The sequence below is a fragment of the Sander lucioperca genome, chromosome 11, assembly GCF_008315115.2.
Source record: "Sander lucioperca isolate FBNREF2018 chromosome 11, SLUC_FBN_1.2, whole genome shotgun sequence".
NCBI classification, from domain to species: domain Eukaryota; kingdom Metazoa; phylum Chordata; class Actinopteri; order Perciformes; family Percidae; genus Sander; species Sander lucioperca.
Window position 1 is genome coordinate 10,589,125 of NC_050183.1, and position 14,926 is coordinate 10,604,050.

Genomic DNA, 14,926 nt, shown 5'->3' on the forward strand with positions numbered 1-14,926 from the left:
CGTCTTATATTCGGACCAATACTGTAATAGATAAGGGTTAGTTGTTTGTGGTAAGAGCTGGCTTTTGATTATTCCAGTTGACTTAAGACTAATACATAAACAACACATGACCAGCTGAATGGCTTGAATAAGTGACCTCAAACACACTTTATCATAGAGTTGATGGTAGATAAATTAAATTGTGATATTTCCTCACAGAAAAGAACGGAAACATTAAAATATGTGATACAAGATATTATGTTTTTAACTAGGCGTCATATATCTTGCCATAAAGGATCCTCATGTGTTCACACCTCCACACCCTTAGCTGCCTTGCATTACAGCAACTCAGTCACGAGATTGTGCTGTGTCTTGTGATGTGTCCTCATATCAGAGGGGAGAGACACAACGGTCCTCTGTTAGCAAGTCCTCTTGAACCAGGCTGTACTCTACCCTCTTCCATAGTGTTCCATTACTTTCCCTTTAAATCAGTAACTTAATAAAGCATTGGGGGGCCCTGACTACATACTTGATTTAAAGGGACAACGCACATTAATCAACATGAGCTCAAATTCTAAAATGTAACTGTGTCAGATTTAGCCATGTAGGCTAATTTTCATATGCAGTCCCTAGCAGGTTGATGGCTTAAAACATTAGATAAGCTACAACAATACAACACATAAGCATAAAACAAGAACACAAGCATAGACAAGTAAAATGACACAACCACTATTCCAGATCATGACAGCTGGCATGTTGATGGCATGAGAAAAACATAACACAAGTAGCATATACAGTAGACACAGGTAAAAGTGCATAGATGCACATTAAGACACATCAACAACACCAAGCACATAAACACACATAGAGACACTACTACATCGACAAACACATTATTCCGGATTATGGCAGCACATTTCTCCACATTTGGAGAAGGATTTGATAGATGTGATGTTCCCTAGTTCTGTGGGTATGATATTCCATGTCTGGGCTGCTTGAAAAGAAAAAAACTGACTGTCCAAAACTACTTTTTCTACTACTACTATTTAACAGTCCCCTCTTAGCAGCGCATGGTGGTCACAACAAGCTGTGTTGCCTCACTTTGTCTTACAGTAGATGATGAGTGTAAGAGATGATCAAATAGGCCTGAACTTCCTGTTACACAAGGCTAAGATACTATCCGTGCATCATGTTGGTTAAAAATATACTTTTCTGATTGATTTTTGACCCATCTGTGTAATGCTTTTGTAGAAAAAGATATCAGCTCTTCTTAGTGGCCACTATGCTAAATTTAGTGCACTGTAGTGCACTCAAAAGATCCATCTGAGTAGAGTAGAATAGAATGATGCTTGATTTTCCCTTTGTTCCCTTTTTTGTTGATTAAACCTAATGGTGAGCATTTTAACGAAATATTGGCATTGCTCCTTTCAAGCTCTGTAACATCAGTGGAGTTTACAGAGAAACTATGACTACTCTTGAAGAAGGTATGACTTTAATTTGTGCCTGATTGGGAGCCTTTTTGTATTCCCATTTTATATACAGAGAAGCAAGTCCATTATTTGGTGTCGAGGATGCTAGACATCTGTGTCATTAATAATAACATGCACAAAGTTTAATTTTTTTATTTGTGATGGCAAGACGTGTGTTACTCTGAGTAATTTGATTTTATAGTACATTTATTTCTAACAGGCTAAAACTCTAAATGTAAAGTCGCCCCCACACAGTATTATGTCAAATTGTATTTTCATAGGTAAGGTGTTTGTCCAACATGGAGATGGCACCTTTATTCTGCTGCTTCATTGTTAAAATGACATGATAATAATCCTTGTGATGTCATCTTTTGTGATGTGCAGAGATAAAACACATCTTGATCAAATTGGAAAATCCAACCAAAAGCCTTTTTTTCACCGAGCTATATGTGGTTAAAAAGATATGAGTAGTATTTTAAAAGTCTGTGTGTTTGTAAGTGGTTAGAGCAAGGTTAGCAGAATCCTTTTGATAACAGTGACTGAAATGGAGTGAGCCTTTAAAAAGAAAAAGTGCCCAAACCCCACTGGCAGCCATATGCATTGCGACTGGGTTGGACAGTCAGCGGTGCAAGACGTGAGACTTTTTGGATTTCTGGATGGTCATGTGACCACCAGGTCACTCTGCCCCTGCCCTTACTGTCCACAAAAGCCAGCAGTCATTAGGTGAACATCGATCTAGCCCACTATGGACTCATTAAAATCAAATTAAACTCTGACAGTAAGTCACCCATGGGCAACTAATGCAATTACAGAGAACAATGCTTTCTTTTATCACTAAGTAAATCTCCCCCCTAATTTCCCCTTTACCATAACTGGCTTTAGTCTCATGTGGCATGGGACACATATACAACAGGCTGCTGCATTTTGCAGATAGTTACTGTATGCAGGCTGCTGTGTTTATCTTCCTGAGACAGAAACCCTCGACACAGACACGTATCTTACTGACAATGATTATTTCACAGCTGAGCAGCCATATTAGGGGTCCTGTTATTGTTTCTTCTGGTTCACATTCTAGAAAGAAGGCACTCAATCAATCAATTAGATTGTGTCAGTCAGAAGATTGATTGATTGATTGATTGATTGAATGTCTGTACCAAAGCTCATGGAAATCCAGCCAGTAGTTGTTGAGATATGTCAGTCTCTGGTTGAGCGACCAACAGACCAGCATTGCCATCCCTAGAGCCATGCCACTAGCATGGCTAAAAATACTATAACCCCAAAAGCACTCACCTGTTACTTTGACCTGATGAGATCAAGTTGATTGACTGAAAAATATGGCCACCATTTGTCCAAAAATCATTACCTAGACACTGGCTGTGTCTCAAACCGCCTACTTCCGTCAGTACACTGCTAATGGTCACTGACCACTTAACTGCTGTAGTGCCCACTTTGGATGGTTAGTATTGTCCCAAAAGGAACACTTACGTTAAAACACTTACCGGAAATGACGAGCGGTCGGCTCGGCTCGCCGCCTCTCAAAATCTGACGAAAATCTTTCAAACTGACCTTTGTTGATCTGAAATGAAGACAGATTCAGCAACTGCACGGCCTATTTCTCGCTTCAAATGTTTTCAGAAACACGTTTCGGTGAACTATTTTCGTAAAATACGAGATCGTATTCTGAAAGAGCCGCCATTATGCTCGGTTGTGAAATCCGGGAGAAGCCAAAGCCACGTGACGCGTTCGTCCAATCTGCCAGTCGACGTCCCTGGTCCCTCCCCTTTCCGCGTTGTAGTCAAGATGGCGCCCGTTTAGTGCGCGTAGTGTCCATCGTTCCACACTGAACTTTTGGACCGTTTTTAGGGGGTCATCCGGGTACTTTCAGTACACTGACTTTTTGCGTTATCTCCACTAAATACTTAAAACTAAGTGTTTGAAGTGTGCAAGTAGGCGGTTTGAGACAGCCACTGTTGTGTTTGTCGGCCATCTTGAAATATGTGCAAGCACTGTCTGAGTACCAGCAGTTTTCAGTTTTCATAAAACCAGTACCATAAAGTATTTTATAGTTATAGATCTTGAACCTTTGTATGTTGTACAAAATGTATTTTTATATTTTATTTCGTGGTACTTTTTTGTGATGTTTCTTTCCTGCCTTTTTGGAAAAATACATATGTCATCCTTAGCAAATGTGTAAAAATGCAACACTCTTTGGAAAAGAGCTCAAATAGAAGTCAGGTAGCCCGTAGTTCCCCGGTGATCTACAGTTCCCGTGAACCTTGAACCTTGCAGGGTTTTCTTCTTCTTCTTTCGTAGTCAATTCAGTGTTGTTAAGTACAATCAAACATTTAAACCAGGAGACTGGTTTTCCACAAGGTTTTTTATTAGGTTGCTTTATGACCTTGAAACTTGTACCTGCCTTTTTGCGTGCGCTCTCTTAAACCACAAGAAATGTTGCCCTCCTGTAAGACACAGTCCGATTCTTCTCTCGACACAATCTGAGACAAAACAAATCTTAGATGATGTTACAGTATGTGAATGTATTTGTAACTTGTTATATTGTTGATTCTCTGATTTAAAAAAAGAAAAGATGTTCCGTTACAGGGTTGGCTTTGATCAGTTTTAAGTATATTTGCTCCGATGTTGACCCTACCGCTCTAACAAGATCAAACATACCTGTGTGAAAGCATAAAATATCACATGATTTGCTTCTACCAATGTATCAACTAAGCACCATACGTGATGCACGTTGTGCATTCCTGTAGAGTTAATAGTTGTCTTGGTGAATTAATTATTCACATAATTGTCCGTCTCGTGATGGTGGATCCTGTGGGAGGGTTGTATTTCCTGCAGGCACCAGGAGGAGCATAATGCAACGAGAGCCCGGCTATGATCCTGGGAGTGTCTGATGTTGAAATAGACAGACACTTAAGATAAAGCTACTGCCTGGAAAAAAAAAAAAAGTGCTTATCATTTGAAAAGGAGAACTTTGTGTCTCTGTAATGTATTTGTTGTGTACAGTAATGACACAATATTTACAGGTAAGGACATTGTGTTTGATTTGCTTTTAGAATTACTATCGAAATGTATGGAAACTGTTATCTGGACTAATGTAATTTAATCATGGAAATCATGTCGTAAGCCTAGTAGAACTGAAGGAGAAGTATAATAATACCTGTTGTAGAATTATAGCAAGATACGGAGATTATGCTACAGTTAACATTTCTTAAATTCTGAAATGTAAATAGGAAGTACTGGTAATCTATCCCACTAGTTATGTAATAAAAGGTTGCTGAGTGTCTGTGGATTGTCACTTCCTCTACAAGATCACATGTCCAGTTGCTGAGTAATCACTGTCTTAGTAACATCATGCAACAGTACAGGATGTTCAGTTTCAAACTCCACTGTATCATCCACCCATGACTTTCGTTTTTAGACATTTCATGTCATTGCTTTTAGTTGATAATGTTTATCATACTGAGTTCAAGGCTAATAAGGTAATTTTTCTGTTTTATGAGCGAATAAATCATAATCAAGATGTTTTCATTCAACAGGAAATTTCACGGCATCTTCGTCCAACCACATTACGTGCTCTTTATGGCAAAGACAAAGTGAAAAACGCAGTCCACTGTACAGACATGCCTGAAGACGGTGTTCTGGAGGTGGGTGGTATGTCACTGATTGTACCTGCCATGGACTGTAGAATTCACCCACATTATTTCATCTGTGTAGTTCCTCTGATCCTACACATAGGTTTCCTCATTGTCTTTCAGTCCATGCATAAATAACTACCTTTCATTTAGCCAAGAACAAAACCACTGACTCTGTGAAGCCGTGTCTGTAAACGGGTCTTATGACTCTGCTCTGTGGGCTGGGGCAACCTTAGCGTGCACTGGTTTTGAGGAGAACAAGAATGGCAGAGGAATTTGAAACAAAACCATTGTTTTGTAGGGAGTGGGTCTGACCCATCGAGCGTCATTGTTCACTCCTGATCTGTTGCTTGGACAAATGCCTCCTTGTTAAACATTAGCCTGTGACTGACTGAGCTGCCATTTCCCAACACTGGGACAAAGTGGGCTAGTGCAGAGGAAAATTTACTCTGAACTTTTACAACGTCACTATTCTGATATCAGAGTGGAAGGACTGGCTGATTGTTATGTTAAGTTTTAATACAGTCGGTAATTAGTAGTCATTAATTTGTCATTTCTTTTACAGGTGCAATATTTCTTCAAGATTCTGGACTGGTGAATGGAACAAGAAAACATGTAACTACATATTCAAAGACTTCACAGTTGTCTCATGTTTCTGTTTATTGTTTTCAGCCTTATTCAGATTAAATAAAGTGACAAGAGCAGACTCCTGACAAGTGTTTTGATCTTCAACATTGAATTAAGTATTTTCACACCAACTAAACATCTTATTACACGGGATACTGCATTGCCTCTGATATTCTCTAACTTTCTGACCAGCGACTTTGGTATTGGATTCATACATTACACTTTGAAAAAAATGTACAACTGCATAAATATAAAATTCTTCCACCATGAAAATGGCTAAAACATTCAATAGTAAGTTGCATCACGTCATGTAATGTCTCCAGCAAAACAGATTTCAAAGCACTGAGTTGCCACTGTTTCCGTGATGACAGTCTTCTAGGCTGGACCCACAAAGCTCTACACTATGAATTAAGAATGAAAAGATGTAAGCGTATTAAACAAAAATGTCATCAAACCATATCCTACAGCTAAGGTGAACAAATAAAAGGTGTACAAATCACTTCCTTCCACAGTCAACTTGGGTAAAAGAAACACACACAAAAACAGATTCTATGGAGCGCAGTCATTTACTCATTCATGGGCCTTAAAGGTTCAGAGTACCGTGCTAGTATTCAGTTAGTCAGAGAAGCACATTAACACACTCCACACACACATAAAGGAACACCTGCACACAGAGACGGGCACACGCGCACACACCTTGGACCACTAAAGCTGACATAAGACAGGAGAGATTACAACAGGACTAGACTACAGCACTGGACACTCCAAAAATATATCGAAACCACGTCAGGATTTAACACTTTGGGGACAGAAACACAGCTCGCTACACGTCAGTAGTGGAATTGCGGTTTTACAGTAATAGATGAACACATCCCATGGCTCAAGGAATATTTTCATGTACAGTAGAATAAATATTTGCTATTGCTACTCATGTATTTTACATTCTAATCCTCGACAAACGCACAGAAAAGCTAGTGTAAAGCACACAGATTAAGTGTAGGTCCTGTATATTATGAATGTTCAAAGACTAGTGGTGTTTATCTGAACTCTTTTTATTCTCTCTACATTTTATTTGTTTTTCAAAATGAGAGTGCTCGTCATGGCTGAGGTCACGAGGTGATTGTGAACTTAACGTCAAAGCGTCCTTGATAGCGGTCTTTCTCGCTGTAGTCGATGTTTGCTCCGTACACTTTGCACTCGATGCGGAGCTCCTGATCCAGAGTGAGGTTGGTAAACTGAATGGCCACCAGAGGCTGCAGGTACTGGGGGTGCAGCAGTTTGCCGTAGTACGGGTAGTACTGCAGAGGGAAGCCTTCGCCCAAGCCATAGTACTTGATCTCTCCAATCTTGCTTTCATCCTCTTCTCTCTGCAGACACAGCAGTTGAATATGAATTAAAATCTAACATTTTTACAGTATATATAAATACATAATAGTACATATGTAGTAATACATCATGGCCAGATGCTGTCAAATCAAACGTACCTTATTTTTGCAGTAAATAGGGATCAGGTTGGGCTGTACTTTGGCCTGCAGAGCCTCTGGGAGGGACTGATTGTTAGAAGGAGTCTAAAGAAAAGAGAGAGACTGGTTGATGAACAACGTTCTCAGCTGGTGGTTATGTTAGGTTGGATTGTGGCTGGCATCAGAACCAGACGGTTTACATTGTGCATCTTGGTGGGATTTGAGTTTTTTTTTGGGGGGTTTTTTTAGAACACGTTGCCTCCTTGAATGCAGCAAAGTTTTTGGACAGTTTAAAACAAAAAGGATACAAAACCAGAGATATTGTCCTTTTTATTCAACGCATTCTTCTTTCTTCTCCTTCCTTTGTTAAAATCTGCCACCTACTGTACATTACCCACAATGCAACTCTGACTGAAGACAGTTTAGTCATGTGTTACGCTAGTAGTAGCTAATATAGCCTTGAGCAAAGATAAGGAGCGGGCTACAGTGGCCTAACTCCACACCTCCAGATTTTGTCATTTTTCAAACTTGTAGTTTTCAGTCCCAGCTGATGCTGACTCAAGTGACATCACTTGAGGACATTTATTCACACACTCCCTCTGGAGACACTAAAGCCTGTAAACGGGCTTTGATGAGTCATATGCAATATTGCTGGAAATGGAGCAAGTCTTTGCTGCATTCAAGTGACATCAAAACTGAAAAAGCCACCACATCCAACTTGTAGTAAGTCTGCAGCTGAATGCATGGAAAGTATGTCAACCTATGTAAAGCTAGCCTGTCACTAATGAAAAACAAATATGACATTTTCAAAACAGGCAAACATGTACTGTATGCATATTACCTACATGTATGTTTTTGAGCAGTGCCTGATTTATTGCTACTGAATAAGGCTGATTTACGTCCCTAGTAGTTTATTTCTATAAAGTAGTGAAAGTTCCAAAATGTTATAATATAACGCATCTAACAACGAAGGGTCTTTGCTGACTAAGCTAACAGTTTGCTTTACACAAGTTGTTGGTGGGTGACATTTCATGCTAGTTAACTAGTTTAGGTTAAACCTCAGTCTTTGGGATGCTACCCCTAAATAGTTTTTTCTTACACATTTACAGGTTTTATGACTATTTTGTTTGTTTCTTTCAACATTTTCATTCATTTAATGCCAAACCCTGTGGCCTCTATCGGTGTGAATGCCCCTACGAAAATGAAAGCTATAATGTTGCAAGTGTGCAGTAAACCTACCCTTGGTCTGAAGTTGACAATCCTGTTAAGCTTGACAATAATGCAGGGCTTTCCGTCCTTAAAGCCAAAATGGGGGTCGGTCTCCCCTGAGCAGCTACCAAGCAAAGACCTGTGGAAACGGCAAGCTTTCCTCTGTCCAAGGTCACTGTCCAGAGAGCCACGGTCCGTGTATGGATGAGGAACGTCTGCAAACGGTACAAAACAACAAAACACATTAGACCTGTAACTACAAGTGAATACATTATACACACTCTTTTTTCAAGTACATTCGTATGAGTATTTACATCAAATTAAGAGAAAATAAGATAAGTGTTGTTAGATGTTTATTATTAGAAAATTGTTAACAGATCTAAATACATAAATATCAGTGACAAATCTTGATTGTTACATGCTAATCAGGGATCAGTATGAATATAAATGTTATACTTGCCTCCACAGTCTTCGAATTGCATCTGATCAGCCTGACGCTCTATATCATACTTCTCGAGGAAACTCATCATGGCCTCGGTGTATTTCTTGAACGTACTCTCATCAGACTTGGTGTAAGCAATTTCAGACTTTTCTGAGCGCGGGGTGTGTGATAGACCTGAAAAACAAATTGTTTTTGATAAGAAGATAATAAAATAAAAGGGGCAATATTGATTCTTAACAGAAGCTACACTGCGTATCATGTGAGCTATTCTTTGTAAAACCCAGAGAGAGTCTCTGGTCTATTATCTTAGGACAACACACAATGTAGGGTCTTGGGGATTTCCTCTGATGGTCCCTGTCAGCTCTTTATAGCAGTAGTTTTCCACAGACCTTGTGCACAAGGCCTCAGTGAGGCGTGGCATTTAGAGAAGGAAACATGACATTAATGAGCCTTTTTACAGCCTCGTGCTGGATCGGTTTACTTGTTGCAGTAGTTCTAGGCAAGATTCAAGTTATTTGAGAAGCAGACACCGAGAAGTAACATTTAGTCATCTGAATTTCAGCGGAGGCTTGTGAAAGTTCACCGATCCCCTGCCCCCACCCATACACTCTCACGTGTGTCTCTCTCACAATGGAAACTTTTAGCCCCAGAGTGAGAGGCGGGCTTAAGCTCTGAGGGAAGAAAAAAAACTACTCCCTAACTGCTTCCTTTATCGTGCCACTACTGGAAACTCACTTCAGCTCAAAGCGCTCCACACTTGTTTCTCTTCCAGGCTGCTCTTTGATTGTCAACAGTCGTGGACGGCTGACAGACAAATCGGCAGGCACACTAACCCGTGTTCATGAAGCCAGTCATTAACAATGACGGCTAAAAATACCGCCAAGGCTACAGCGCGTGCGGTGCAAACAAGTACTGGCACAACAAGACAAGGCTGGGTATTAAAATCTGCACCGTCTCCAAGCTTTCAGGAAATTTCAAAACGCTCGTAATGTGACTGTACTAGTGTTGTTGATGTTCTCACAAGATTACAGATTAGAATTTTTCTGCAGAAAAAACAAGCTTAGAGGCCTCTAAGCTGAGACAAAACAAAATCTTTTTTTTTTCTTACAAAGAATCAACTACAAACTTGGCCTGTCACACACACACACGTGTGTGTAAACACGTTGGCGGTGACACAATCATAGCACACATGAATCGTTTCAGTCACAATGGGTGTAAGCTACAACAGTTCCCCTGTAGCCTGAGGGGGGAAACATTGACTGGCTGAGAGGAGTGAAGGACAAAATGGCTGAACCTATCTAAGGTCAGAAAGACCTCTGATTGAGTAGCCGCTTAAAGGCGCACCCCCGACAGTCATTTTTAACTGCATGAACCACAGACAGCCACAGCATCCCAGAGGCTTAGCCAAAACCATTTCTGATCAGTGTGATAGAGCCCAAAGCAAAACTACTCTTGCTTTAGCCAGAACGGAAACATCCATTACTGCAGCAGATCACTCAAAATGGCAAAAAAGTACAGAGTATGTTATTTACCTGGGGGAGCGACTCTGTCCTGGTAGGTTGGTTTGTAGTTACTTAACGTGAGCAGCAACGCCTGAATGGTCCCAATGAAAATCCCAGCCAAGCATCCATAGAATATCAAGTAGAACAGGAGGATCTTAACTGTAGGGGAAAAGATACACTTCATTAATAATAATGGAAAAGGATTAGAACTGCAACAAAAAGTAGATTAACCGATTAATCGGCGAACCATTTTGATCATTTATAGTTTCAGTAATTTATGCAGGAACATTTTCAAACAATCTCTGACTTAAGCTCGTTTAATGTAAGGATTTGCATTTTTTCCTCTGTTTAATATCATTGTGAACTGAATAGATTTAGGCTTTGGACTGTTGCTCAGACAAAACAAGACATTTGAAGACCTTCAACCAAAATCACATTAATCACAATCGAGAAATTTATTAACTTTTTTCAATGTTACAGTAGAGAAACACGTTTTGATTCAATGACCAATTAACATAAAATAAGTAAAGGTTATCTTGATTAAACACCGTAGAGTAATAGGTGAATGTGCCGGCTAAATTTACAACATAATACAAACAATAAACAACTGTTAGCATTCAAGGGCTGTCAGGAGGTAAGAAACACCTCCCCTCCATAATCTGCCACCACCTTTCTCTTCTCATTAGGGAAGCCATTTCAGAACAACAATGACTGCATGTGGGGTTTTTTTTCAAACTAACTTAAAATTTACTCCAATTATGCAGCAGCAGGAGGGCTGCAGCCTCAGTTCAACAGGATGAGTCACTAGTCATTCACAGTCGCTCAGACCCTTCCCCCATTGTTTCTCCACTTACAACAGGTTTGTCTTATAAACACAGTCCTCACATAACTGAACAAAAAGACGGCACTTTTTCTTTCTCTGGCTTTATTCATTCCATTGTTGAAGACACAAACTTGTTATTAGCATTTCTTGTATTCCTAGTTTGATCCTACTCCAGGTTCATCTGATCTCCAATGCACCTCTGGGAGTAATTTTACTATTTCATATATTAACATACATTTTGAGTTCATTGAAAGATTTAAAATGTTTGCATGTGTATGTTTCTGGAATGGAATGGGACCGTTGAGAACATAGGGCCTTGAAAACCTGAAACAAAACATCTTTAGGCTACCTACTGTATACACCACAAGCCTTTGGATATCAAATATTATTCTGTATTTGATGCCAGATCTTTTTCTACCACTGACATACAGTAACAGCCAATCTTCTGGCTTAATATTGTTTCAGATTTTGGGTTCCTGAAAACCGACAGACAGCCATCAATGTTCCCATTCCTCGTGTATTTGCCGTTGTTGTGGCACCTTCCCAAAATGTCTTCCCACTTCCAGTTGCATGTACAAATTAGCCACTGTGAAACCAGTCTGGTGGGATGATAACATCCAGCATCAACTAGGCCTACTCCACAGCCTTATCTCCTGCTACAGACTGTTAACTGACAAGTCTGCAGGAGACTCCTCTGGCTTACTGGGCTCGCCCTCCCCATGCCTGTGAGTTTTGGCATAAAGCACACTAAGAACATAGAAGTAGTGTTTGCAGCACATGTGATCAAGATCAGAAAAATGTTGAATGTACAATGGAGACAGACAGCCTTGCATTCCTAAATGGCTGCTGGTTGTCACAGCACCTGCTACCAGCGTAAATGCATGGTGAGGTGTCTGCAACCAAAGCACGCTGTGAGACGCACCTGTTGAGAAGGAAAACTATACACTGACAATTGTGCTGGCGAGTTGTGTAGGATTTTGTGCATTCATTTCTTGTGAAATGGCCATATAAGAAATAAAAATGATGCAATCAGCACCTGTTTAGTCGGTGAGAAGTATTTGCAAAACAAATTAATTTTTTCTCATGGATACGTGTGAGACGGAGGCAAACAGGCGTGTCAGATGGTATGAAGTTACAGCCATTGTTTCATTGAGTTAACCCTTTGTGGCCCTGTGACTATTTCTTTTACTATCAATAACATTTCCTAGCTGGTTAAAAGCAGTTATGTTGGCATCAAAGGGGCATGATTATAGTTATAGCCAATAACCTGAACTTTATTGAAAAGACAGGACATCAATTCTTTGTGAGTGCACGTGACAGAAGTTCACAACACCATTTTGTAGGCAGAAATGCCGGATGTGAACACTGTTAGTTACCCAGACATGTGTAGCTCAGAAAGTGGCCTACTGGTGGTGACAGGCAGAGGTTGAATGGAGAGCACCTCCCCCACCAGACTGCTGCAGAAACCGTCACCACATTCACACCATACTGATGTCTCTCCACCTCTACTGACGGTTTTATTGCAGCCTCATCAACGCTTTAGTGCATTTTCTGACACATTCAGCGGACTTAAATGTCACGAAAACACTGGTAGCGGAGAAATGAGCCACGGTCACCTGTATGACACTGAAGCTCATCATTTCCTATATTTCACATATTGACAAACAACAGAAATTCATTCAAACACCGAAGTTCATTGAAAGATCGTCTAGCATTAGTAATGCACCTTTTCTAAATGACAGACCGCGCTGGTTTCAGCAACTCAAGGGCACAGTCCAGACATACCTGTTGCTTTTAGAGCAACCTCGCTCGCTTTTAGTTAGTGCGACATCACTCTCCCTCCATCACGACAGAGACCAACAGCCTGTGATAGATGCACACTGACAGTATAACCACACGAGTGGTATTATTACCTGCTACACTAATAATAACAAGTTATAACTCCTGTAAGTTCGCTAAAAACTCGCCATTGACTTTTGTTACTACAGACCAGTTGTGACGACATAGTACTGCAGCATTACCGTGATTTTTCGTATTTGAGCTTTCATGAAGCTTTGATGAATGAGCGCTGTAAACTGGCAAAGACATGCAGACCAATGTCTCATTTCTTTCAGTAGATGGGGAGGGGGCGGCCCCTGAGACATGTGAGTCGTGATCGGTTCAGCACCGTGTTACCAAGCCGAACACGGCTGTGTTTCACACGGGGGGAAATGTAATTTATAATTTGTTAAACGGTTTAGCGAGCTTATTGGGTACTGTATAATGGCGTGTAGTTATCCTATCTAATCAACAACCACTCCTGACCGTATTAGGCGAGCCTTCCCCCGTCTTAAAGTATTGAAAACGGGTAAAAGGATTAGAGCTGGATCCATTAATCTTGGGTTTGAGTAAAAGGGAGGGGGGGGGCAGAATAGCCGGGCCTGCACAGGAGCCAGAGATTAGCTATTCGGCTTATTATTGATATGAATAAAATGTCCTGTTCTCTTCTACTCTCATTAGGAGGCTAACACAAGAGGTGGACCAATGAGGCACACAACAACCCAACCCAACTTTTAACATTTGGATTAGTGGAAAGTCCTGGCCCACCACACACACACTGTCCTTCAACATGACCTTTTCATAAAGGACGTTTATTAATTAATGGCCCGGTAACGTTATGGCCGACGCCTTTGGTAATCATTTCCCTTTCACAATGTTTTAACCATAAAACCAATTGTCTACTTTAAATCTTATCAAACTCATATGAGCTAACGTTAACGTTAAACAGTCAAAGTACGCATGTAAGGGGACACATACAATTCATTTATAGCGAGTTAATTGTTAAGAAAAACAAAACGTAATTAGTTATTTTTTAAACTATATTCGACCTGTAGCGTGTCTAAAAGGCTAAGTCATACGCCCGTTTCGTGTTTCACAAATGACTGTATATCCAGATTTGACAGACCAACTTCTAACGTTACACTCACACACAGCCTCCATTGAAAACCGAAGTCACGACGCACCATGTCAAAGCCAGTCAGATCTAACAGGTGCTGCAGAAAATAAGAGGGAAAAAACCCAACAGTTTCCACTCTCTCGGCCAAACGTGCTAACTTAACCTCCATCACTGTTTATTTGACATTGTACTGCCGTCTCTAAACGGTAGCTAGCTTCTAAGTTCTGTAAAATAAGGAAATAAATACTTACACCAACTGCTCCCTGTTCGTCCTAGAAACTCCCTTTTCTCTGAATTCCACACAAATGACTTCCATCCACCGTCGCTGTCTTTGTTTCCCGACATATTAACAACTCCCCGGTGATATCCCCGTTTTTCGGTGGGCTTGATTTAACGGTTTGGTTCAGGTAACGTTACTTGTAGCTCCGACTGTTAACTGTCCCCCTCAGGAAACGCGAAAGGACAGCTTCGTACCAGACTCCTCCAATAATACCACGCACAATCTATCTCTCATGGAAACCAGCTCCGCCTGCAAACTCCCGTAATAAGTTACCCCTCGAAGAGGGAGGGCTCAGTCTAGCAAATCACAATCTTGCTATGCTTTTTGCGTAAGAGGTAAACGGAGGGGTTTGCTAACAGGCTAGCACAATAATGACTTACAGAGCAGTTTCATATGATGCCAGCGTCATGGTAACCACTGCGGTCCCTTAAGTCTCTCAACTCTATTTGGTGACAAATTAAGCAAAAAATGTGCTGTCAGTAATAATTATAGGACAAAGCTAAGAAAAATAGCATTTCCCGAAATACATTAAGTGTTTATAATGATGTAT

The 14,926-nt window shown here is 40.5% G+C and overlaps 2 protein-coding genes and 1 long non-coding RNA gene across 4 annotated transcripts in view; 1 reads left to right on the forward strand and 2 right to left on the reverse strand.

Annotated features, from left to right (window-relative positions):
* The window catches only part of nme7 (NME/NM23 family member 7), a 19,520-nt gene extending 13,582 nt beyond the window's left edge, over positions 1-5,938 (forward strand). For both annotated transcript variants that reach the window (XM_031311860.2, XM_031311861.1), the window contains exons 11-12: positions 5,000-5,107; positions 5,661-5,938. In XM_031311860.2, the coding sequence (XP_031167720.1) occupies positions 5,000-5,107; positions 5,661-5,693 (141 nt within the window). In that variant the 3' untranslated portion in view covers positions 5,694-5,938. The remainder of the gene's footprint in view (positions 1-4,999; positions 5,108-5,660) is intronic.
* Positions 5,741-14,705, reverse strand: atp1b1a (ATPase Na+/K+ transporting subunit beta 1a). The gene is made up of 6 exons (XM_031311865.2): positions 14,348-14,705; positions 10,369-10,497; positions 8,855-9,010; positions 8,425-8,609; positions 7,207-7,290; positions 5,741-7,089 (listed from the first exon to the last, which is right to left on the reverse strand). Exons 1-6 carry the CDS (start codon positions 14,439-14,441, stop codon positions 6,832-6,834), a joined length of 906 nt encoding a protein of 301 aa, XP_031167725.1. The 5' UTR covers positions 14,442-14,705; the 3' UTR covers positions 5,741-6,831.
* On the reverse strand, positions 7,463-8,418 carry LOC116058907. The gene is made up of 2 exons (XR_004107147.1): positions 7,744-8,418; positions 7,463-7,712 (listed from the first exon to the last, which is right to left on the reverse strand). It is a non-coding gene; the product is annotated as an uncharacterized LOC116058907 (long non-coding RNA).
* Positions 14,706-14,926: the final 221 nt, after the last annotated feature.

Bases quoted from the DNA above. Each gene is read 5' to 3' on its own strand.
- atp1b1a (XM_031311865.2), bottom strand. From the start codon at position 14,441: ATGTCGGGAAACAAAGACAGCGACGGTGGATGGAAGTCATTTGTGTGG. The intron at 7,291-8,424 runs GTAGGTTTACTG...TCTTTTCTTTAG, and splicing joins TTGTCAACTTCAGACCAAGG to ACTCCTTCTAACAATCAGTC. The intron at 7,090-7,206 runs GTACGTTTGATT...CTGTGTCTGCAG, and splicing joins CTATTTACTGCAAAAATAAG to AGAGAAGAGGATGAAAGCAA.